Source organism: Phallusia mammillata, chromosome 3 (assembly GCF_965637545.1).
Source record: "Phallusia mammillata chromosome 3, kaPhaMamm4.hap1.1, whole genome shotgun sequence".
In the NCBI taxonomy this organism is placed as follows: domain Eukaryota; kingdom Metazoa; phylum Chordata; class Ascidiacea; order Phlebobranchia; family Ascidiidae; genus Phallusia; species Phallusia mammillata.
Genome location: NC_137254.1, coordinates 16,445,511 through 16,470,645, shown reverse-complemented (window position 1 = coordinate 16,470,645; position 25,135 = coordinate 16,445,511). Strand labels below are relative to the sequence as shown.

Here is a 25,135-nt window from a genome sequence, read left to right as displayed (position 1 = left end):
CAAAATTTATCTGTTTAAGCTTGTCACTTTCAATGCACAGAATGCTCAGTGCGGACAACCTTTCTTTGGACATTGTCCATCTCAGTTTATTTTTGATGCTTTTTAGCCTTGAGACAGATCTCTCTCTAGAGCAGTTAGTGACCATTAAGCTTAGAAACAGTCTTAATATTGATTCCACATTAGGAAAGGCAGTGTTAATTTTTCCTTGCACATAATTTCATAAAGGTCTCCATGAGACAAGGAAATAGATTGCTCTTCCAGCAGAATGCGCGTAATAATTGTGAAACGACGTAATAATGACTGTTCAAAAAAACGTGGTTGAAACCAGTTGTGTATAGAATTTTATACTCTGAAAAGCTTGATAATATATATATACTTTAGGTAGGGTTTAAATTTGTCAAGTTTTTAAAGAATAACAAACTTCGAACCGAATTTCGAGGCCCCTGGACGTTGAGGCCCTAGGCTTCAGCCTGCCTAGCCTATTGGTAAATCCAATTTTTACCTATGCTACAAATTTTGACAGATTTTTGACAAGCCAAAAAATGACCGCCCTAATTACAACAATCATTAATCCTTCCCCTTTGACGCCGCTGGCAAAATCAGCCCGCAAGTGGATCTAGATTTTTTTTCTTCTATTTGCGATGTATTCTGCACCTGTTTGATGATTGTTTCTGACCAGATTGACCATGGACTTTGTGGACATATGTAAAGCATTGTGTGTTGCTGGGCTAAGAAGCATTTTTGATTTATCTGTGTTTTTGTCAGAATTGTGTTGCAATAGTTGCACTGTTTCCTTTCACTGCGATGACATGTTCATTTTAATGATTTCAATGATTATTGCATCGTTATTATATTTTGCGATTGGCATTTTTTCTTCTGTCGTTTGAAACGGTCCATCGAGCAACTAATCCTGAACAACATTGGTTGTAATCTTGGTTTGGAACATTCCTGAATAAAAATGGGCAGTATAAATATCGCGCCCACAAACGTTAAATTCAACCTTCTCTATATTGTTAAAATACTGGTCGAAGCGCTGGTTAATATTCTGTCCAAATCCGCCCAACGTTCGTGTCACTCGCCGATTGATGTTTCGTTGAAGTCTCAAAAGTAACTTGCTTGTGATCGCTTTTTTTTGCCTCAATGGCCTCAAGCAAAAGCTTTAATTTTTTCATGAACTTTGTTCATAAATTTAAGTCGCCATTTTCAAACTGTTTTAAGAATAAGAAACATTTTATCAGCTTTTCTTGGGGACATATGTAGTAATAACTAATTGGTGATTTGATTTTTTTGTGTATTTGTTTATACCTTGGGGTGTAGAAAGACAAGAAGCAAATATCTCATCCACATTAGCCTGTCCTGCATACTTCCCAAACTTGTTACATTACCCTGGTGAATTGTTTTGAAAATCAGACCTCTGTATTAAACAAGGGCTTTTTTGATTCACGGCACAGCTGAATTACTTTTGGTTTTCCAAGCTTTGGAAGAGATGAATAGGATTTTTGATGTAAGTGAGAAAATGTAAACATGTCTGTGTGGGACTATGGAACAGGACGCATTTGCTTGGCAGAATCAGAAACCAAACATTCAAAGTCATTCCTATCATGTAAATCCGTTTTTTTCACAATGTTACTAATTAATAGTTTTTTTGCATGTCAGCAGCCACAACAATGTGCCCGGTAGGTGACGGGTGGTCTTCATCATTTACGTAGTGATCTCTAGCAAGTTTAGCAGAGGAACACAAGTCACACTGGGTCTCACCAATATTTGTATAATGCACATGTGCACCATAAAAAACTACATGTGTCACATTCACCCTGAGATGGTCGACAAAATCCAATGTTTAGCGAATGAAAGATTTTTTGATAAACAGAATATGACACATGGGGTGTATCAGGACGAGCAAGATACACTTTCCACATGAACCTTATGTAAAGTTGTGGATCCAAATATTTCTTCCTGTTTGGAGCATGAGTTTTGCTGCAGTGTGAAACCTGGGGGTTAAAGGAGTATTACATGTTGCCTATTTTTTTCTGTTTCACTTTCGTCACTTTTACTGAATTTCCCTCGCTTTTCTTCAGGTGAAGATATTGGGTCGGATCAGTTACAAAGCCATCTCATTACCAAGGTTGCCATGTTAATACTGTGAGCTTGGCACCGGAGCAGCCAGGCAGTTGATACAACAATCTTTATTTCACCCTTTCGCTTAATTGCAGTTTTATGAATAGTGCCTTTCATAAATTCCCTTCTACCTGCAAAGTCCCGCGACCAAAATTTCTGATAAAACGCCTCCCTTCTAACACCATCAAATAGAGTGGAACACTTTGCACACGAACCTTTGCAAGGTGAAAGTAACTTGTATTTCTTAATGTTAAATTGTGAACGTTCATCTTGTGTGCGCCGACGCCTGGGACACAAAGGTTTCTATCTCGTGGAACATTATTACATTCACCTAAAACACAAACAAATACATTGGACTTTATTTAGGCATAAAAACGTATTATATGATATTAAAAACATCGGAATAGGTTCAGACTTAAATGTGCGGGATTGTGATCTGAACAAACGTATTTGACAAGTAAATCAATTAACACCTCAAGCATTTAATTCCACACAGCTGTATACCATATGTCACCTTTTGTTGACTGTTTGTCGTTGACAATTGTACGTATATATACATGTTGTTTCGAACGATATTAGATCACTGTAAGATAACTCAACTCAACTCTTCAATCATGGATTAGGTCTAGCAAGTGATCAGTCGCTACATAAATGGTGAAATCCCGTCGTGATCACAACCCGCAACACCTTCGGATACTCTAACCCAGTGGTTGCCAACCTTTTTTTAACGTGACCCATATACTTACCAAAATTTAGTTTTGACCCACGTTTGGTGGAGTAGTAAAAGTGGCACCGATCACAACAGAACGAACCAACACAAGGTTGCACAGTTCCACGCCTTGTGAACAGCAACCTGCAAAAGGCGTAGGAACACGCTGGCAATTGGCGAGGTAGGCCGAGTATAATAGGCGGCGAAGACTGTGATAAAGGTAAACTACGTGTTGTTGGCTTATCCACCAACAAGTCCGAGGTCAGCGTCACCAGGCAGCTACAGCTCTCTTTAAATGCTGCCGCCTTATTTTGCGGAATTTCGATGTGACAAACAGAACAATTGCAACCAAAATTACCAAATGCAATCAGAACAGGGCTTCCTACCTTTGCTCCGATGTAGTTTCGATCTCAGATTCTACACCTGTCGGTGATATCGTCTCAATTTCCGACGGCTGCTTGCTTGTCGTTAAAAAAGAACATATTTTTAAACAATTAGTTCGTTTTGTGCAAACCACCCAAAATAAGATCGACGACCATCTTGCAGCTGCATCGTTCTCAAACAATGACAAGTCACGAGCCTCATCCCACTTTCGAGAGCATTTGGTAAGGTGACGTGTCTAGTTTCGCAGCCGGTTCCTGGAATAACAGTCAATTTCAAATTCAACAGTAACTTACACAATTCCACAACGAAGCCGGACATTTGCGACATCGATGTCTATGCATAGCGTACATAGCTTTTTTCAAGGTTGCAAAACACAAGACAAAGTATACAGCTTGTAAAGCAAGTGAGTAATTTTATTTTCAGCTTCCACAGTGTCGGTTTTCAACCCGATCAGTTACGCCCTGGGTTAATAATGTGCAACTCCCCAACAATAAAACTTGCAACTGTCGCGTATGTCGATTATCCACGAGACATAGACTTACACATGACATGCAAAAATGTACGACAAAGGACCGAGAAAGGAAGCCAAACGACGTCTCTGGTCGTTGGTGGCATTTTTTCAGAGAATCACTGATTGGTATTTCTCGTTCAGGAACTATTTCATTCTACAACGTCCATCCGCAAAGTTGTGGGGATGCCCATTAACTTCAAGCACTTTCTTGAATTCTTGGTCCTATTATATACGAATTACTGACTAAATTTAGCGTTCATCGACGAGCTGTAATCGATGTTCGAATGGTCCGAGTTTATGATTGAAAAACAAAAATAGGTCATACACGTAGCGACAAAGAACCTTGGATTTGTTTGAGCAACAGTATAACGACCCATTAGCCCATTTGCCATTTGCTCAATGTTGGTTTTCGTTCAGAGGTTATCAGTTTTGTCAGAACATGTTAAAAAAATATCTTTACCCGCATATTTCCCCGAAGTTTTTACAATCTTATTACTCGAACGTTTTTTTAAACAGACCCATTATCTCAACTGTTCATGTGCTGTCAAAAACCATTTGGCAGTTGGGAAAGGTTGCGGAAAGGCGAAGCTTCGTGTGTTTTGCATGCCAGCTGCACTGGCTTTGCAAGATCTGTTCGTTTGGGTGCAGGTGGGAGAACATTCCTTGTTGGTAAATCATTAATAGGACACCCTTACTGGAAAACAATGACTTGCCGATCCACCTTGCATCCTTCGCGCGGTAAACCTAACAACCAAGTTGTGCTCTTGCCAAAATTTTGGAATACGAAGTGAATAGTCAGTGGGCTTTCGTGAACCCTTTACCAAAATAAAAATACATACAATTCAAGTAAAATATTCCAGTATTCTATCAATATGGGAGAAAATGAAGCGTGAAAAAAGGATGAAATAAAAATTAAAGGCAAAACAAGCACTTGACTTACTTTAGATCAGCGGTTCCCAAACTGGTGTACGGGGCCTTTAGGGGTCCGTGAGGTAATTGTGGGGGGACCGCGAAGCGGTTGAAGTAATTCTATAATCTTATTTGGCGTCAGTTTGTGACACTAAATAAGTTTAAATCAAAGTAGAATTGAGAATCGACTGTCTCCATTGCTAAACAATGGCCTTTATTGAATGACAACTATCAAAAATGAAATTGTTCGCGCAACATTTTTTCCATCTTTGCAGCGTTTGTTCTTCTGTATCAATTTTTATTCAGTTGTACATTTTTTATAATAATATGCCTTCGACCTTATCTAAATAGAATAGGTGTATGCTATTAATCAAGGCTGCTCAAGTGGCGGGCCGCGGTCCATATCCGGACCTTCGATGTGGACTTTGACGGTGTTTTGATTAAGGCTACATATATACTATCAGATGTGGTTAAATACGTGATCATATGGCTATGTAGCGGCAGTTTTTAAACTGGGGTGAGGAGCCTACCGTGACGAACAACGGTCCATTACTCCACTATACAATTAACAAAACGGCGATTGGTTGTATCTGTGATGTAGTAAATTGTGTATCTTTTTTTGTATCACGCGACCTGTAAGCGTCGGATTCTGCACTGTCTGCTTTCAGTTTAAACTCGTCGAATTTTCTCTTCACACCACACAGATTTAAAAGGCATTTGCAAAATAAACCATATCGAAATTAAATATGTACACCAGATTAAATGACAATGAGTTTTCTTTTTATCAGTTTATACAAGTAATTCTCAACTTTAGTACACTACAACACGTAAATTACAATGGCAAGTTACAATTGTTATGACGTCACACACAACATTATGGTGAAACTACAATCGCATAGCAAACGTTGTCAAACATAGAGATATTAGCGGCGGGACGATTGATCGACCGGGAGATTTCCTTTTGTCGACGAAATTATCGATTTGCTACCGATTCCACAATTTTAGTGAGTTACAAAGGTCGTACGCGACTTTTGTGTAGCGCGCAAAAAGACAAGCACGTTAAAAGGCAATCTTATCTCTTGAGACTGCTTCACATGAAACGGACCAAAATAATCCACACCGACGTTTGTGAAGGGTGGTTCATCAGTTTGTAGGCGATGCTCAGGTAAATCCGACATCACCTGCGTTGCTGGCGTCACTGCCCTTTTTCTGCAGCCGACACATTGTTCAGCACGCGACGTACAACAACGCCGATATTCACAATCCAGTATTTGCCACGAATTGCTGCAAGGGTGTGTCCAGTCGTGATGCCATTGTGAAATAAGTTCTGTCAAATAGGAACCACAGGGTAAAATTACAGGATCATTTGTATCATAAGCAACTTTAGATTTTTGTATGCGACCTCCAACGCGAAGAACGTCATTGTAAAGCACAGGCTTCAGTTTCATCAAAACACGCGGACAGTCTTGTTTCCTAAACGTTACAACAACAGCTGAGAAATAAATTCGCTGCTCATCATTTACAAGTTCCACTTTCGCCAGTTGTAACTCTTCACTCGATAGCGTAGTCCAGTTGGTGGGTTTCCTGTAACAACAGCTTGTATCTCAACAACCAAGCTATAACTTTCTTTAATCGGTAAAACGACGAGAATCTTTCAATAAGTCGATCTGTGGCAACCGTGGGCGAACCAACAACACAAATCCGTCCAACTCTTCTGGAATATCTGGCAGCTGCACAGGACATGTAACGGTTAAGGGGCCTTGAGGAGAGAAAAGTTACAAAAAAGAGGAGTGGAGTGGTTTGGCGGCCTACACTGGTATTTATGGGTATAGTAAAGTAAAGTAAAAAAAGAAAACAAAATGCCTTGCAATGCGCCTTTGCGACCGCTAAACTGAACAAACAAAAAATAAGCTGAAAAGCTGCCTAAATTGTTAGTGATTGAAGCAAAAAGCATTCAGAATCCTTTACCAAATGTAAACCGGGTCGAAATAATAATGTATATACAAAAATATTCTGTAACATTTTCAATGTAATTTTTTTTTGCAGTTTTTATGAAATTCCTCCCCGGTTGGGAACCACTGGCTTAGACACCAACATTTTGTGTTTTTTTTAATTTATGACAAAATTACACCAAACTCTACGTTGGCTTTTAAAATGATCGGCAAAGATTGTTGGACCGGGGGGCGTTGTAAAAAAATCGAAAGCGCAAGTGGGCGTTAGTAACATAAAGGTTGGGAAACACTGGACTATAGTTTTCAGCTGATCTGTGACATCAGATGCTAATTCATGCTGGCGATTTGTGTTTGCCCTCCTTGATAAAGGCACCTCCTTGTATTTGTTAAGATTTTCTGGATCTATACATTTTACAACTTCTAAAGTATATTCCTTTATGAGTTCTGAATCGATGAATGGTTTACCTTTCTTCCCCAGCAAATAAGCAACTTTATAACTGCCTCTGGAGCTTTATTCCCTTGTTGAAACACAGTTTGAAAAAACTGCTTTTGCTTTTTTTTGCTATCTTTCGGGACTCGCCTTCTAACATGGCATACTTATTGTCTTTGTGAAGGGCATAATGCTGATGGGCATTGAATTTTTTAACTGTTAAAATTGTGGAATCGCAAAGCAGACAAGTCATTTTGCATCCAGTACTACTAGAAAATATTATTCTTCATTGAAAATCCTATTTTCTTTCATTAAACTTCGTTCAAGTTTCTTTGCCATACTGGAGTTACAGGTTAACATGCTAAACTTCGCTTGAATTACTCAACGTTTTGATAAGAAACGGTGAGTTTTGTAAGAACAATGTTGATTGTTATAAAATGTATAAGCATTGGTGCACAATGTTGATGCTTAGGCAATGATTTTTTGTTTGCAATCATATAAAACAATTACGTTGCTTTAGGTTTGACTAACCACAGACATTTTGCACAAAACAACAAGAATGCGCGTAGGCCGCACTTGCTGGCCCAACAGACCGCATGCGGCCTTCAGGCCGCAGGTTCCCCACCCCTGCTTATTTTTTGTTTGTGACAAGGCTGTCATAGATAGGCCAGTCAATAAAAAATTCGGGCCTAAACGGGCTTTTGCATACGTGTTCAAATCACGTGGTCTTCCGAGATTAATCAGCGACCATACGTTCGTTTATCGAGATTGCTTTTTGCAATTTACATTTTTTCCCTTTTCGGTCGACCTCATTAACTCTGAATATTCAAGCGAAATGACCGCTGTTCATTAAGCAACTATCCTGTACATTGATTTTGATTCCCCCTGTGTCCAGTTTCTTTTCCCGTGGGTTCGTTGATCGTTGTTCTCTCAAGATCGCCATTGAGTACTTTTCCGTTTTTTTTAATCAAGAATGTTCTATGTATAAATGTGAAAATTCATTCTCTATTCGGTGTAATTTCGTGCGGATCGTATTCTGTGAAAATTGACCTACATTCAATTTCGCCAAATGAAGTCGTAAAAGTAAGTTATTTGTGTTCGTCTGTTTGTTGTGTTGCTTATAATAAAACTCGTGAAGTAGATACCTAAGTCTGGACTATAGCAGTTATTAAACCAGGATTTAGCTTTGCATTCGCTGCACTTTCAACAAGTGGGTTTTGTGGAAATTGCTAAATCCATGTAAAGAAAATAAGTGATGTGGTAGCTTTCGATCAAGCAATGTGAAAGTCAGTTGGCATTGTTAGCAACAGGTGGTTTTGGCAGAGATGAATGAATGTTGCGTTTCACAACCATCAATTGCTGATCAGCTGTTGTACTTTAATCCTCAAGTACCACATCTTATAAAAACCTTCTTAGTGCTTTGACAATTGTTTACCGATCAGCACAAAAAAGTACATTCAGTACAGTTTTATTAAATATTGTTTCCAAAGTTTGGTTGGAAAAGCTGTTATTGTTTCAGGACAAAGGTGAATGAAGCTCTACCAAGCTGACACAAGGATTTCCATTCACCCACACAATATAAATAAAGATCATGGCAACTCCGGTACTAAAATCTAAAAAAAGTTTTAGTGTGGTTTATGCTTCAGTCAAACTGTAAGTGTAAGTCTTTCATCCCTTCTACAAAAAAACAATGGTTGTTGTTCACAAAAAACGTATATAAGTTTTTAGTTTTGATTATTTAGTAACATGTTTTTCACCCTTCCCTGTCAACTGATTGAAGATTAAAAAACCAAATATTTAGGAAATTGTATGGGTGGCGAATGGGCAAAAGCAGATCAACAACAACATCTTTTTTCAAAATTGTGTATACTCATGGTTATGTCACTTTTGCTTGTAATGGTTTGTTTGCATAAGTGCGGTCACAATCAGACATGTTTTATTTGCCGATCGTTTGGAATCGACGATGAAAAAGGCAATTATCGTCTACTGGCGTTTGGGTACAGTGCAACAGCAGGTGAGTCATTAATGAAGTCGTGATTTGGAAAGGCTTACAAGAATGTTAATTGCCTGTGTAGTCTGTAAAACATCAATTATGTGAAAATAATTCCAATGCTTGAATCAAATTTTCCAAATACACAAAGCTTAACTAAACCGTTACCCCTTTTCTGGTCGTAATAAAAAGTTGATTTATGTACATTTATTCACAGGTAAATGTCAAGACATTGCAGCGATTCTGTAAAAAAAAATCAGCGGATACAGACAAGACTAGTTGCTCACTGAGTATATTCAAGGTGCAGTCAGGCAGTTTGCCAAAGAAACTAACAAAACACCCAGCAAGTTGGAGCCGGGATGTACTTTCTATCGCATGAAGAGATTGGTTTCAAGGCTTTAACGTAGCAATTTTTTTCGAACAATAAAACCAAATTCAATTTTCAAGTCACAAAATTTTAATGTGATATAAAACTGGAGTGAGAACAACTGTCCAAAAACCAGACAAAGTTGCTGCCACAGAAGGTTTGAAACGTATTGGGGCTACTACATCTGGTTGCTGTAATACCAGTGGCAATTCTTTTCCAGGGGTTCACTGTACAGTGTACATTATAGGGATCATTTTGTAACAAATGGGCCTACTCAATACGTTTTTGCAGCAATACGTTTTTTCATGTTACCTTTTGTCATTCAGTGTACTGTTTACAATAACATAAGAAAAGCACTTACACACACATGTAAATACTCACCCCACCACCATGGAGTTGTTGACCCCATCCCACACAAATCATCCATATTTACCAAACACAGAACTGTGGGGCACACAAATAAAACAGCAAAAGTTTGTCCAACTACCTACTAGAAGACGTGAAAAAGGTAAGTGCGTGAAGTGTGTTTATACTTTTATTGCACTTATTTTCAAAAATGTTTGGATGTAATACCCAAAAAGCGAGATGGCTATCAAGGCATTTGTTTTTGTAATATTTAAGGAATAGAATGTTGTAACAGTACAGCTATGACACACTGTGTTTTTTTAGACCCATTAAGAGCATGATAACAAACCGTAAGTTTGTATTGCAGACTTTTTAACCTTTGAATGTTGTAACAGTAAAACTAATGACGCACTGTACTTTTTTAGTTTTAGGAAGAAAGCGAGAAGAGTTGTTAGAATGTAAGTATGGGTACAAACACCTTTCAAAAAAATCCTTATTACTGAACTGTTTGTGTGCTTTGCAGATAACCCGAAACAAAAGTTTAAGAGCGGTTTACAGTGTTATTGATTTAGGTTTTATGTAATGTAATTTGCACAAAACTGTACTAAAGATGACAGTTTAGGGCAGAAATGGTAAATTTAGCATTGCTTTGTTTGCAGTAGTAGATGCTTACGATGGTTGGTATGGAGGAATATGGCAGGGAAAGTGATGGCAGCGTCTACAGTAATTCTGAATTTGGAAGGCAGTGATCAGACCACCAGTTACCGATTCCTTCACCACGACACTTGCCTGGGTCATAGGGGCCCCTGCCATGCGGTTTTGTTGGGGAAGAAGCATTTTCATTACAGGAAAACAATCCGAGGAAAACTCCAACACTATACTAAAACAAACTTTGCTTCAGGCAAAAAAAAAAAAATTGCAATACACATTCTCCATGGTTTCATTGCAACAAGGAACAAAGGCTTTATGCAATGCAACGCGCTTTGGTTTGTAATTTCGCGCTTGGCTAATTGCTACGATTTTTGCTGAGTTTGAGAATTTGACCAACCTTCGACTTACGAGGACAGCAGGCAGAGCTTACGACTTGCAAAATTTACTGAGCTTGTTTATACAGATAGTAATGATATTACCAAAGGTAATGTACCAAACAATTTAGATGACGCAGAATACACTGAACTGAAAATAATTTGTCAAAACCTACTCCAGAAAATTACCTGTGGATCATTTCTCAGCAATAGATTTCACATTGTTGAGCTCCGACGTTCTTGCCCAGGTTTCCGCGGGGGCAAAAATCCAAAATGTTATAATTGTTGTCTTTGAACAAACATATTTGACAGCAGTAATATAAAAATGCAAACTCACTGTTGAACAACACTGCCTATTTGTTTTGCATATTTTTGAACAAACATAAAAACAAATAAAAAAAACGCATTTAGCGATGTCCAAATTTTCTTCGAATAGCTTAGTGGTGCGCCAAAAGCCGTTTTTATCATCGTTTGCGTTGTGTTGGTGAGTTTTCCATACCGATCTATGGTCATAGCAACGGATGGAAAATCCGTGTGGCCAACATCCGCATGGTGCTATAAATGCCGAAATCCCTGCATGGTAGATGGGAAGCTAATGTGAACACCAGATGCCTCCGCCATAGACATGTGGCTAACCAAGTGGCCACACAATGCACATGACTACATGGAAAAGAACATGATGGAAGGTTGGTCAAAAAACCACTTTGTCCAATGGTTCTGTATCTCGTGAGGATTCTAGCCATGTCATTTACAAGTATTAGGACCCATCAATAAATAGTTTTGCTAAAAAGGACAATTTTTTGTTTGGGTTCCATAATTTAAATTTTTGGTTCTGGTATTTTTTTCGCATTGCAGCAACAAAAAAATCATGGTTGAAGAATGGGGCATTTCCTCAGTCCTTTGAAACCACAAAAGAAAAGCCCACGAAAGAAATCTCCATTTACTTTAAATGATGTCGAAAAGCAGTTCAAACAAAGTTTTAGCTGGACTCTTTTAGAAAACGAGGAGTTAGTTTATTTCTGTTACATAATTGGTTGATTTTGGGGGTTTGCAGGTTTTGTCTCAAACAATTTGGCCTTGAGTTAAAAAAGGGCTATCAACATCTGTCAGATTTTGTGCTTATAATTGATTAATGATTTGATCTTCTGAACACTGGTTTGTTTAATCACAAAGCTAAAGGATACTTAAAACCTTTTCAAGTGTTGATGACAATAGAATAACATGGTTAACAACATTTCTAGGTACCAAAATTGTTTTGTAATTTCCCACACAGAGTTTGTAGATTGAGTAATAGTGGTTAAAGAATTTGTTAAAGAAGTCGTTAAACACTCGAGAAAACCTGATGAAACCATTATGCCTTTCATCAATCAATGCTGTTGTCAAAAAAAGAGAGTGAAGGGATTGATTAAGACATCAAAATCAATCGCTGGAATAATTATACAGGCTTCAGAAAATGGAACTCGATACTTCATTATACGACGTTTCAACCAATGTATTTTTACTGGTAAAGATTAATGCCCATTTACCGCAGACAACTTTTTGAGTTTCGATATAATGCAAATGCCATAAAATGCAGGCAAAGCTTAAAGTCAAGCAATGTGCAACACAACGAAGGTAAATTTTATTTTACAAGGCAATTTTCAATATTTCAAAAATTTGTTAAAGGTAAACTTAACTTTCGTTTTAATTTTTGTCTTGAGACACATTCGCCTTTTGAAGATACAAATATTTGAATAACACGTTTTACATTGTTACTACATATTTTATAAACTTAAGAGCAGTGGTTCTCTCAACCTTTTAAGTTCGCGGACCGGTAAATTTTCAAACAAATTTTGCGGATCGGTTGGTTTCAAAATCAACCCAGAGTGTAATCACGACAAAAAATGCAATTCAAAAGAAGTGTGAAAATTTCAGTTTAATGAGAAGTTTTCTGCTGTCTGTTTAATATCATACATGTTCAACGCGGTTCTATTGAAGTTTCTGCAAGGAAGTGGAGTGTTGACTTCCACACGATTTCTCTGCCGGACCGGTAGGAAAGTTGACGCGGACCGGCGGTTGAGAACCACTGCTTGAGAGCAACTTTATGTTTATAAACTCTGGAAATTCTTCTCATAATTTAATAAATTCTTTTGTGCTTATTGTTTCCATTGTCTCAGCAATTGGCATCGGTTTCAAATTCTAGAAATAAAATTATTTAAAAATTGCTGTGTTCCTTACAGAAGTTTGACAGCACTGCACCAAGCAGGCCATAAACCAACACGATTTGAAATGTTGGAGAAAGCTTGCCACTGCTCAGTGGCTTAATCAATTGCCTTTAAAATATACCAATGTTAAAAACTTCGTTGTATCAATTGGATATAAAACAAACATTTCAGTTATATCATTGGTTTGGTAAGGAAAACTTTCTTTAAAAAAATTGGTGAAGGGAGCACCTAGCCCAGTAGAGGATTACTGTAGCGATAAAGAATTTCTCACGAAAATTTTAATAAATTTTTCAAACTCTTTCTAAGTGTGTCGTTATAACTGGTACAAAACTCTGAAACGTGTGGAATAGGCTACTCACTAATCACAACTCTACTGAAAGCATATTATTGAAATGTCACAGTTTTGTAAGTTACTGGCATTGTTTCCATAGCTGCCGCATTCTTCATCTACAGCTACAATTGGCAAAGTTACTCTTTGCTTGGGACATTCCATTAGTTGATCAATTTTTTCTACGAGCGTTGTTCTGATGTTGCAAGACAAGCAATTGCTTTATCCATATCTCGAAGTTGATAGTTGTACTGACAATTGATGTGTTATTCTGGCTTTGCACATTTTCTTTCTTTCTTAGGCACAGCAAGCAATTCATTGCAACATATAGGGTGGAATTCACCAAGTTAGATTAAGCCTAGATTAACGTAATCCTAGATTAAGTAAGGGATAATCCCTGGTAGTCGTATTCACCAACCTAGATTAAATTTTAATCTGGGATTAAATGGGCGAAATTTTAATCCTGCCCTACCCCAGGTTTAAGGATGGATTAAGTTGAATTCTGAGTTGTTTGGGTATATTAACCGGGATAAAAAGTAGGTTTTGTGTTCAATTAAGCTTTATTTGTGTGTATTAACCAAAAAATATAAAAATAATACTTAAATCTGATTTCAAAAAAATCACCACTCTCCAGCTTGCCTCACGGCAGATATTTTTATTTCAAAGCTGTAAAATGGATGTAATACAGGTGATAGAAAGTGTAGACAATAACGTCACGGAAACCACAAGACTGTTGAAAAGAAACATAAGAGACAGAATTAATCCAATTGAGAAGTTTGATGATGTAGAATTTTATAGCCGATTTCGGTTTTGCAAAGAAAATGTACTTCAACTATTGAGTTTAATTGAAGATGATAACAATACGGTAAGATCTGTGATTAACGTAAGTTTGCACTTTACAAAATGATTTACAATTTCTAACTGGTGACATTAGGGTGATTTTCATTTATGTTTGAAACAATGACAACTTTATTATACCTAAACACATGTTTTGTACAACTCATTTTATAAAGTATAATGGTTTGCATCTTCAATTAACCATCCCAATATTACATATTCATTTTTCAATTACAGATTTAAAACAAAATAAGAACCAGTGTCCTCATTACAAAGAGACAGACCAAAACCATGATGCAGAAAGAGGCTTGCTGGACACACACAAAATAAGTCCAAATTGGAGCATTGTGACCAAAATTTCAGGTCAAATTTGACTGCTGTATGGTGGCCCATCGTTGTCAAATAGTTTTGCATGAAAAAAAAATCGTTTCAATTTAAAATCGTTTTCATTTTAAAATCAATTTCATTTTAAAATCAATTTCATTTTAAAATCAATTTCATTTTAAAATCAATTTCATTTTAAATTTAATTTCATTTTAAAATCAATTTCATTTTAAATTTAATTTCATTTTTTCATTTTAAAATCAATTTCATTTTAAAATCATTTTCATTTTAAATTCAATTTCATTTTAAAATCAATTTCATTTCAAAATCAATTTCATTTTAAAATCAATTTCATTTTAAAATCAATTTCATTTTAAAATCAATTTCATTTTAAAATCAATTTCATTTTAAAATCAATTTCATTTTAAATTCAATTTCATTTTAAAATCAATTTCATTTTAAAATCAATTTCATTTTAAAAACGTTTTCATTTTAAAATCAATTTCAAAATGAAAATCCTCGTGTGGCCCATCGTTGTCAAACCTATAGTTAAGCATAGCGCAGTGGCCCATCGTTGTCAAACATAAAAATCATATACACGTACAGTACATAAGCACGTGATGTTTAACTCATTTGACTCCGGGCAAACGTAGCGTGGAAGTGGCTAGTTCTACTAACAAAACTCACACCAGAGGTTTGGGCACGGTAGAGCTACACGGAACAGAGCATAGGCGTTTGCCCTGGCAATAATTGCTGAGTCAGCAAAGGTGTCAACAACTTTGAGGCCAAAAACATTTTTTTAGTAAGTCTTCTTGAGTTAAAGTAAGTCGACTAATAAACAGACAAAGTACAACTACAGTAACCTACACCTCAAAATCCATGCTATGCTGCCAGCAGTGACAAAAGTAAAATTATGCCATGCACAACTTTTTTGTAGGGTGCATCTATAATATACAGGATTACTTGGTGCAGTAATATCAACGCTTGGATCGATAAAGGTACATCGAGCCACGCAAAAAAGCGATTTAAACGTGCATCAAGCCATCCTGTATATTTTGGATACACCGTATTTTGTACACTGACGTTTCTGTAACGTCTAAAACTGCACACAAGATTTGTCAGAAGCCCACTTAGCCTCTGTTTAGTCCCGTTAGCCTTGTTTTATCTGATAAGAGCTAGTTTAACCCCTGTTTAGTCCACAACTAAGTGGGCTAGGCGGGCTCGTAATTTTAGACACCACCCATAGTTGCACATATGAAAGTTAAAGGATTGGAAGACCATTTGGTAGTCAAGCCAATAAAACCGTCGAAATAATACGAATTAAAAACACTTTTCGATAATTGCTAGTCCATAATTGTTTTGATAAAGTAATGGTACCTGCATGATTGATGGCCTTTATGAATACCAACATCATTATTTATACAGGTATAAGTTCCTCAATGGAAAAGCCGAATGCTGACTATTACATGTGCCTGTGTAGTATTTGTCTGCCTAATTTTGCATCCCTGAAGTAACAATCAAAATTTTAAATTGCCTGCTGACCACAACTATTCTGACAGATGATATTGCTGTTATTATATTCTAATCAATGTACTGTTGCCATGTTTTATTGGAATCAATAAAAATTTCTCATTTTGTGTGAACAAAAAAAAAAAAAAGCTCTTTACGCTTGTCAGTTTATAGAAAAAAAAACACTCAAAAAATGTCACTTTAAGATACAAAAATTTATCCTTTATCCCAAAATACAACATAACAGCACCAGTGATAAAAGCATTTTAATGTTAGTTGACATGTCAAATCCAAACTATTTAATGCACATTAGGAAGTTCTTGGAACTTTTCTCTAAGAAATAAGTAAGCAGAAGAAGCATCACAGGATTCTATATCTTCAGGGTGGCTGAGCATGTTTTTGCATCTTTTAACAAAATCATTTGTAGGCCAATAATCTGGACATTCCAGCACACCAGACATTCTTGCCATATCTTTTAAGTCATCTTTTGTTCAAGATAGGCCTTTTTTCCTTGCACCATACTTTTCTGGAAATGAAAACATATGATTAGGCACTACACATGGAAGTTGAATTTCAGCTTTTTGTGCTCTGATGAATAAACTCCAAGCATAGCTTTTAAGGTCCCTTTTCATGGGTCACAACAAACTTGGCAAAACAGAGGTTAGCAGTGAACCTGGGTAAGATTCATTAACTTACAATACTTGTTGCAATGATGGTTGCTAACAAATTCATCAATAGCAATTGCTGAAAGATTTCCAGCACAAAACATAATTTCTGTACTGTCACTTTTTACAAAACAGATCCTTTGTTGCTACTTCAAGATCATAAAGCTGAAAACCTGTGCCTTGGACATCTAAAAGCATGAAGCTTTTGTTCGAGTATTATAACTATAATGCACCAAGTATTCTGCCTTCTCAACAACTTCAACACTGTCCCTTTGGACTTCACCAGTGCTGTTGACATATTTGGTAAACTTTCCTTCTACATATGGTTCAACAGTAGCAGCCTTTCCTTTGTATGTTGTATAAAAAACTGTTTTGTACTCAAATGTTTCCTCAAAATCAGGAGGTGCTAGTGATCTAAATTTTTCAGTAACAGCTTTAGCTACACTGTGCATCTGCACCTGCTTTTTTGCATGTGCTTCGAGGGTCAAGCTCAAATCATTTGTTACAGTGTCTTTTGCTTCTTTGCGATAAGTTTTTAAAACGCAGCATTCTTGCTGTTTATGTTGGCGTTGTTTGACACAAAATGCCTTGTATCTCTAAATGCTCCATGGGAAAACTGATTTTCTTCAACATCAAAAGAATCAGGTGGGTGTTGAAACCAATCTAAATTTTGCAACATAAATTCATCTTTGATTAGTATAACTCGATTTTTTGGCACTGACCTGACAAGCTTTCCAGCTCTTAATAGTTTGTTGATTGAGATGGATGGTGGATTGATTAAGGGTATCTTTTGAAAGTCATTGTCATTGTGGTTAGTAGATTTGCTTGCACATGTTTTAGATACATTTGCTTGCTCAGAAATGGCTAAAAATCGATTCATGAAAAAACTTTTTACCCTTCACCTGCTCAATCCGAGAACAAGATGGCCCTCTTTCGGATGCCAAAACATCACAAGATCCAGATGGATGATTATAAAATTCATCACAAGCTTTTTCAATGCTATCAAGAGAAGGTTCACTGCTGTGGTATGGAACAAAGTCCCGGGTATCCATTGGTTCGAACTTTTTTAATCTACCTGGTGGCACACTGGCCATTTTTTTAACCATAATTTTTGAAGTCGCATTTTTTCAGGTTTCTTTCTTTTTAGTTTAACTGCTACCCGAGCAACTGTTCCCAAGTCTCTTTTTGCTTCATATCAAATTTAGCAAATAATTTTTTTTGTAAAAGTTGTGTTTCTGCCAAACATTGTAAACAAAATAAATAAAAACAAAAATAGAAGCTAGTTTATACATCATGCAGCAGACTGTACTTGCCCTAGCGTCCATGAAAGCAAAACATCGGTAAAACGCCACAAACTTATGTCTATTACCACAAGTTTGTGGTCTTTGTTTTCTACAAATCGCTAAAAATATAAGTTAACACTCAGTAACATACTATCTATTTCGTGAAAGATCATCTTTACATTCTTTAGGGCTCCACGCTACGTTTGCCGGTAATCGAATGAGTTAAACATCACGTGCTTATGTACTGTACGTGTATATGATTTTTATGTTTGACAACGATGGGCCACTGCGCTATGCTTAACTATAGGTTTGACAACGATGGGCCACACGAGGATTTTCATTTTGAATTTTTTGTTTTTTTGTTGACAACGATGGGCCACTGCGCTATGCTTAACTATAGGTTTGACAACGATGGGCCACACGAGGATTTTCATTTTGAATTTTTTTGTTGTTGTTAAAAACGATGGGCCACTGCGCTATGCTTAACTATAGGTTTGACAACGATGGGCCACACGAGGATTTTCATTTTGAAATTGATTTTAAAATGAAATTGATTTTAAAATGAAAACGTTTTTAAAATGAAATTGATTTTAAAATGAAATTGATTTTAAAATGAAATTGATTTTAAAATGAAATTGATTTTGAAATGAAATTGATTTTAAAATGAAATTGATTTTAAAATGAAATTGAATTTAAAATGAAACCGTTTTTAAAATGAAATTGAATTTAAAATGAAATTGATTTTAAAATGAAATTGAATTTAAAATGAAACCGTTTTTAAAATGAAATTGAATTTAAAATGAAATTGATTTTAAAATGAAATTGATTTTAAAATGAAATTGATTTTAAAATGAAATTAAATTTAAAATGGAATTGATTTTAAAATGAAATTGATTTTAAAATGAAAACGTTTTTAAAATGAAATTGATTTTAAAATGAAATTGATTTTAAAATGAAATTGATTTTAAAATGAAATTGATTTTGAAATGAAATTGATTTTAAAATGAAATTGATTTTAAAATGAAATTGAATTTAAAATGAAACCGTTTTTAAAATGAAATTGAATTTAAAATGAAATTGATTTTAAAATGAAATTGAATTTAAAATGAAACCGTTTTTAAAATGAAATTGAATTTAAAATGAAATTGATTTTAAAATGAAATTGATTTTAAAATGAAATTGATTTTAAAATGAAATTAAATTTAAAATGGAATTGATTTTAAAATGAAATTGAATTTAAAATGAAAATGATTTTAAAATGAAATTGATTTTAAAATGAAATTGATTTTAAAATGAAATTGATTTTAAAATGAAATTGATTTTAAAATGAAATTGATTTTAAAATGGAATTGATTTTAAAATGAAATTGAATTTAAAATGGAATTGATTTTAAAATGAAATTGAATTTAAAATGAAAATGATTTTAAAATGAAATTGATTTTAAAATGAAATTGATTTTAAAATGAAATTGATTTTAAAATGAAATTGATTTTAAAATGAAATTGATTTTAAAATGAAAACGATTTTAAATTGAAACGATTTTTTTTCATGCAAAACTATTTGACAACGATGGGCCACCATACTGCTGTAATGCTGAAAAAAGTACAGTGTTAATACTGTACATGGTGTTTGTATTATGTGCATTAGTGTTTCTGTCTATTACCCACCTCACATGGTAATTTAGAACAATTTAATTGTCAATTTGTTCAAAGTTTTTGTGTTTTATTTGTTTTCTCGATTCTTTCATTTCAATTTTATTCATGTAATGCTACACTGTCACTGTTTGTTTCTAATAAACACAAGTACATGCTGTTTGAATAATCATGTTATTAAAATGGAATCACTTCAGTATCTGGCAATATTGTCATGCAGATCATTACATTTGTTGCGGCGGTTCCCTAATGGCAGTGTTTGCAGGCAGAAATTTGAGACACATTACAAAACGGTCAAGTATTTTAAAAAATACATGACAATGTTATCAATTTAACACAAAATAACTACTGTGATCAATAAAAACAACCTATCTTGACACGTGCATCTTATAGCTAGAGTGTTGAAAGAAAATATGGAGGGTGTAAACAACTTTGAGTCACTACCACACGGACGGTTAGTACAATAGCTTAAATGTTGTGTTTAACCAAATTAGATTTCTTAAGGAAGTATATAATAAGGACTTGTTCTTCCAGCATCAGATACTTTTTACCGGAAGTTTTGCAACTTATTTTAACTGGAAAATGTGTAAATCCTCGTGAATTGATGGCATCAATCCAATACAGTTATTCTTCGCAAACTCCATTTTAAAATTAAATTAAAACCGACATTTGCGATTTTTCTTCGTTTGTACAAACTTTTACCAACAAAATACGTAGCCACAATTGATTTTCGACGTGACTGTGTGGCTTTGTCAACAACAATTTAGCGTTAGCGAGTGGTCTGAGGTCCTCGTTAGTTAGCGAGGAGTTTAGCGAGTTCCGGTTAGCGAGCCGGGGGTTCGTAATACCAAATCTCAACTTAACGAGGTCGTGCGTCAATACCGAGCTCGCTAAACTTAGCGAGATGTGTTCGTAATGCCGCCCCTTGTCTGTGCAACAACAAAAAACAACTACATTCCACCCATTTTGCAGATCTGTACAGCATTGCGATTTTTTGCAACTGGACATTTTCAAAAAACTGATGGAGATCTCATAGGCATCAGTCAATCATCTTCATGTCGCATTATTCACAGAGTGTCAAGAGCAATTGCTAAACAACACAAACTATTCATTCACTTTCCATCAAATGAGGAAATACCAGACGTAAAGGTGAAATTTCATGCAGTAGCAGGTTTTCCCAATGTTATTGGAGCAATCAATTGTTCCCATATTCCGATTGCATCACCTGGGGGAGAAAATGCAGAAATATATCGAAATAGAAAAGGCTTCTTTTCCATTAATGTACAGGCTGTGTGTGTGTGATCCAGACATGCTGTTTACCAATTTTGTTTGCCGTTGGCCTGGTTCTATGACAGCAGGATATTTGACAACAGCCATTTGTGTTACCAGCTTGAACATTGTATTATTGAAGGTTTAATGCTTGAAGATGGTGGATATTCTTGCAGAAAATACATGATGACACCATTACTAAACCCCAGTAGCCAGAAGGAGAGAAATTATAATCGCTCACATATTGCAACCCCAACAAAAATTGAGCGTACATTTGGGGTGTGGAAACAACGCTTTCGCTGTTTAAGAATACCATTAAGAACAGACATTCACAATACACTAACCATAATAGTTGCTACAGCATGTTTGCACAACTATGCTGTAAGAAGAGGAGAGCTGCTGGAGGAATTCGATGATCCTGAGGAAGTTAGTTTCAACAGTATTCTCAACCAGGAACCATCTATTGCTGGCAATGTGTTACGGACTCATATTATTACAGAAAATTTTTGATGGTTATAATACAAATATCTGAAAAAGAAGGTAAATTATTGTTAAGTGATGAATAGAAAAGAACAGTGTTTAGTTAGTATATAAAACAGTGCATTAATAATATATGCAAAGAACTGAACAAAAGTGTGAATAAAGTGACATAAAGTTGTTTGGCCATTTACTGCTTTGTTCCTAATATAGCACTACTTTTGGTTTTGACTTACCAGATTCAATTTAGGAAAAAAAAGTTAAAACCCTTCAGTAGTTAACTAGTAATTGGTCATATTGTTGTCAAGTAATGAACAGAAAAGAACAATGTGAAAAAAGTGCATTTTAAACATGGTTAGTGAACAAATAAAACAAAATGCCAAAAAGGTTTATTCTGATTTGAATTTCTTTAATTTCTGGTTAAAGATTTGCATCTTGATGTCATGTTCTTCATACGATGTTCCATTTCCAAATCCAACAAACGAATTTTTTTATCATGTAGTTGTTCTTCTTTTGACTTTTTTGTACTTTCAACTATCAAAACCACTTCTGGTTTTGGGGTGCCAGATCTTGTTGATGCCACTGATGCTACAAAATGGATACAAAGGTTGTTTCATTAGAATAGAAAAAAAACAGAATACCAACAATCACCTGAGCTAGAGTTTTCCATCTCTGAGCAACCAGTTAAATCTAACACAGCATCATCATCAAACTCATTTGGTAAAGGATTTATAACTGGAGATATTAGAGCTGTAAAACAATACTTTTTACCAGTTCAAATAATTTACTTAAAATTTACATGAGTGAAATGAGTGGTCTGGATGAAAATGATAGGTGATGATGAAGTGTGTTTAAACTAAAACTGAACCTTCCACTCGTTCTGAAGTGCTATCGGTAGGTGTAGGTGGTGGTCCACCTCCAGTTGCTGCTCGTTCCCTTCTTACATAAGCTGCATTTTTCTTGCTTGTTGCCTTTAAGTTTTTCCACAGCAATTTTAACTGATCAATTGACCTGGTTTGACTGAAAGAATTGCTGTTGAAATCTTGAGTTATATCCTTCCAAGCATAATCTTTTTGACCTTTGGTGAGATGGTCTGACTTTTTGCTTTCTATTACATCTTTATATGTTTCAATGAGGGAAAGCAATAAATCTTTTTCTAATAAACTGAAATTAGTTGTTCGAGGCATATTTGGTTGTTGTTGCTTGCTAACAAAACAAAACAGTATTTAAAAACTATGTGCCAAACATACAAAATTAATAAGCACACAAATCACATTAAATAGCTTGTAAGTATGCATACCAAAGCGCCTAGAAGTGTTTAAAATTCTAAAACACGCGGTTTTAAACCTTCATACAAGTAAAAACATCATTTAAGCAAGTCCAAAACCCATGCGGCCAAGACCATGACTCAGCATAATCGGGGATTAGGAATTTAATCTGGATTAAAGTACCGATTAACTAGTCTCGGTTTAATCCTGGTTGGTGATTACCAACTAATCCAGGTGCTTAATCCTAGATTAAGCCCTAATCCAGATTAAGTTAATCTTACTTGGTGAATTCCACCCATATTGTATGCGGTCAACTACCTGTAAATAGAAGTATAAACTACTTGTTATCAGAGGGGGGAGGGGTAGCTCGGTTTTCAGAATCAGTTACATATTCTTCATCAGTAGTTAGGCCAGCTTTAAACAGCGATTATATGTGTCCAAACACAACCCAATTAAATACTGCCCGTCAATACTTAATGTTTCTCTTACTAATAAATAATTGCAAGCATCTTGATTGACACAAAATTTCACATGCATAATTAGGCCAATCTTTCTTTGCTTCCATCGGCTCCTTAACCATACCTTGAATGTCCCCCCCGTTTATGCGCTTAAACTTCCGTTTGCAATTACCCCACAAACTTTGAATATCGTTAGTGTGTACTCCGGCTGGAGTTACAAAATGATAAGGATGATTGACAGTTCTGGTACTGTTGTGGCAAACCTGCAAATAGATATCACAGTAACTACATAGCAAAAAAACGCGTCAATAAAAATAATTTACTAGATAGGTGGTACTAAGAACTTGTCTTTTGTGGTACTGGTACTACATAATTCCAGCTTCTTCTAATGCTTGCATTAGAATATCATCGCTTGCATTTGTTGACAAGCTCTCTACGTCACAAAAACATTGTGCATCCATTCCACGATGCTCGCATCTCCTCCCGTTGTCAATCCATTCTGGTGGCATTATAATACTTTCCAAGACTCTTCGGTCTTCTTCTTGAGCCGCCTCCCTCGTCTTTGGGTCTTCGTACTTCGCCATGTCTTCATTGTATTGTTTCCTTGTCTTCGGTGGTATTGCTGGATCATATGTGTGACGCATAGGGTTAAATGTATCCCCGAATCTTGTGACTAATTCGTCATCGTCCTGTTTTTTCTTTTTTTGTGGTACTGCGTCTTCTTGTACCATTTTCCTTTTTTGTACCGGTGAACTGGTACTGGTGTTTGCTTCGTCATCACTTTCATCATCGCTGCTCGCAGCATTAAATTCATCAACAACATTGTTTATATAGTCCGCCATTTTGACTATGTCCTCATCAATTGGCCTCTCCTGCAACAATTCCACCATTACCTCTTTTGCCAACTCGATCATGATCTCATTTGTCCTTGAGCCTTTAATTTCCTTTTGAGACCCTGTCTCTGGATTTGCCGCATCCTCCGGCCACATTGCCTGAATAAACCTCCGTTTCATAGGCTGGAGATCGCCAAGACTTGCCAATTTGATCATAGGATTCTTCGTATTTGTTGTTATATACGCACATGTCGCCTTGTTGTCTTGGCGATCTCCATGGGTCTTCGCACTCCAGTTAGAGTGATACATGAATTTAACTGCTGAGATGAGCGCGTCATTGTTGAAAAAACTTGACCCCGCATCATCTATCTTTAACACCTTATGTTTGTGGCGCAGCGCCATCCGCCCCACTCCCTGCGAGTCGTTGGTCAAGGTACTCGCATACTCCATGGGGAACAAGAACTGACCTAATAAGGTCTTGCCCTTGCCTGCTGCCCCATGGAGACAGAAGTGGGGTGCGAAACGGATCCCGTCCTGCTCCTCGTTTCGCGCTTCTAGCGCTGCGCACACTAGAGCGATCTTCAGCTCGAAGGTGTTAAGCTTCCCCTCGTTCCACTCTATTTGTTTGGCCTGGTTAATGATGTCGTTAATGATCTTACATCCATCTTTTACAGACCATTCCTCATATTTCTTCTTGTTTACCCTGCGGAACGCCTTCTTCATTTTCCGGTTCGCCTTCCCGAAGCTCACGGTGTTATATGCTCTTTTTGCGAGCGTTTCAGGGAAGGCGAAGTCCTTCTCAAAGAGGCGTTCCTTGAAGGCATTACAGCTCGGTTTTGTATCAAAGGAGTTGGCTACCTCCTCTGCTATCTTCTGCCACCTGCTTTGGTTTCCATATTTGTTTCGCTCGTTCGATATTTTTTCTATTAGCTCTGGTGGGATTATAGCTGTCTTTTTGTACATATAACGAATGTACGCATTCATGTCCTTGACAGGGGCGATATACAGAACGTTTATGCCCATCGATGTCAGGATCCGGGTTACACTTTTCTTGGTTAGCGGCGTTGGCCTGCCACTGCCAGTCTGATTGACACCGATGTATAGCCCATGTCGGTGGCCCTGGTTGGACTGGCCCCGCTCGGCATTCCCTAGGTAGATCACACCACTTGGGATTTGGTGGATCCCCTCTACCTCTGACTCTGTCGTAAAGGCCCATTTTCGGGCGCGATAATTTGCGTCTTCTTCTGCTGGTAAATTCATCCTTGTATACTTCGAATAGCTCTTGTTC

General features: G+C 36.4%; 1 protein-coding gene and 1 pseudogene across 1 annotated transcript; both read right to left on the bottom strand.

Annotated features, from left to right (window-relative positions):
• Window positions 1–15,858: 15,858 nt before the first annotated feature.
• On the bottom strand, window positions 15,859–18,501 carry LOC145218645 (alpha-protein kinase 2-like; annotated as a pseudogene).
• Window positions 18,502–22,853: 4,352 nt separating this feature from the next.
• Window positions 22,854–24,037, bottom strand: LOC145218646 (uncharacterized). Its single transcript, XM_080086053.1, has 2 exons — window positions 23,139–24,037; window positions 22,854–22,874 (listed from the first exon to the last, which is right to left on the bottom strand). Exon 1 carries the CDS (start codon window positions 24,025–24,027, stop codon window positions 23,380–23,382), a length of 648 nt encoding a protein of 215 aa, XP_079942179.1. The 5' UTR covers window positions 24,028–24,037; the 3' UTR covers window positions 22,854–22,874; window positions 23,139–23,379.
• Between the last annotated feature and the right edge of the window lie 1,098 nt (window positions 24,038–25,135).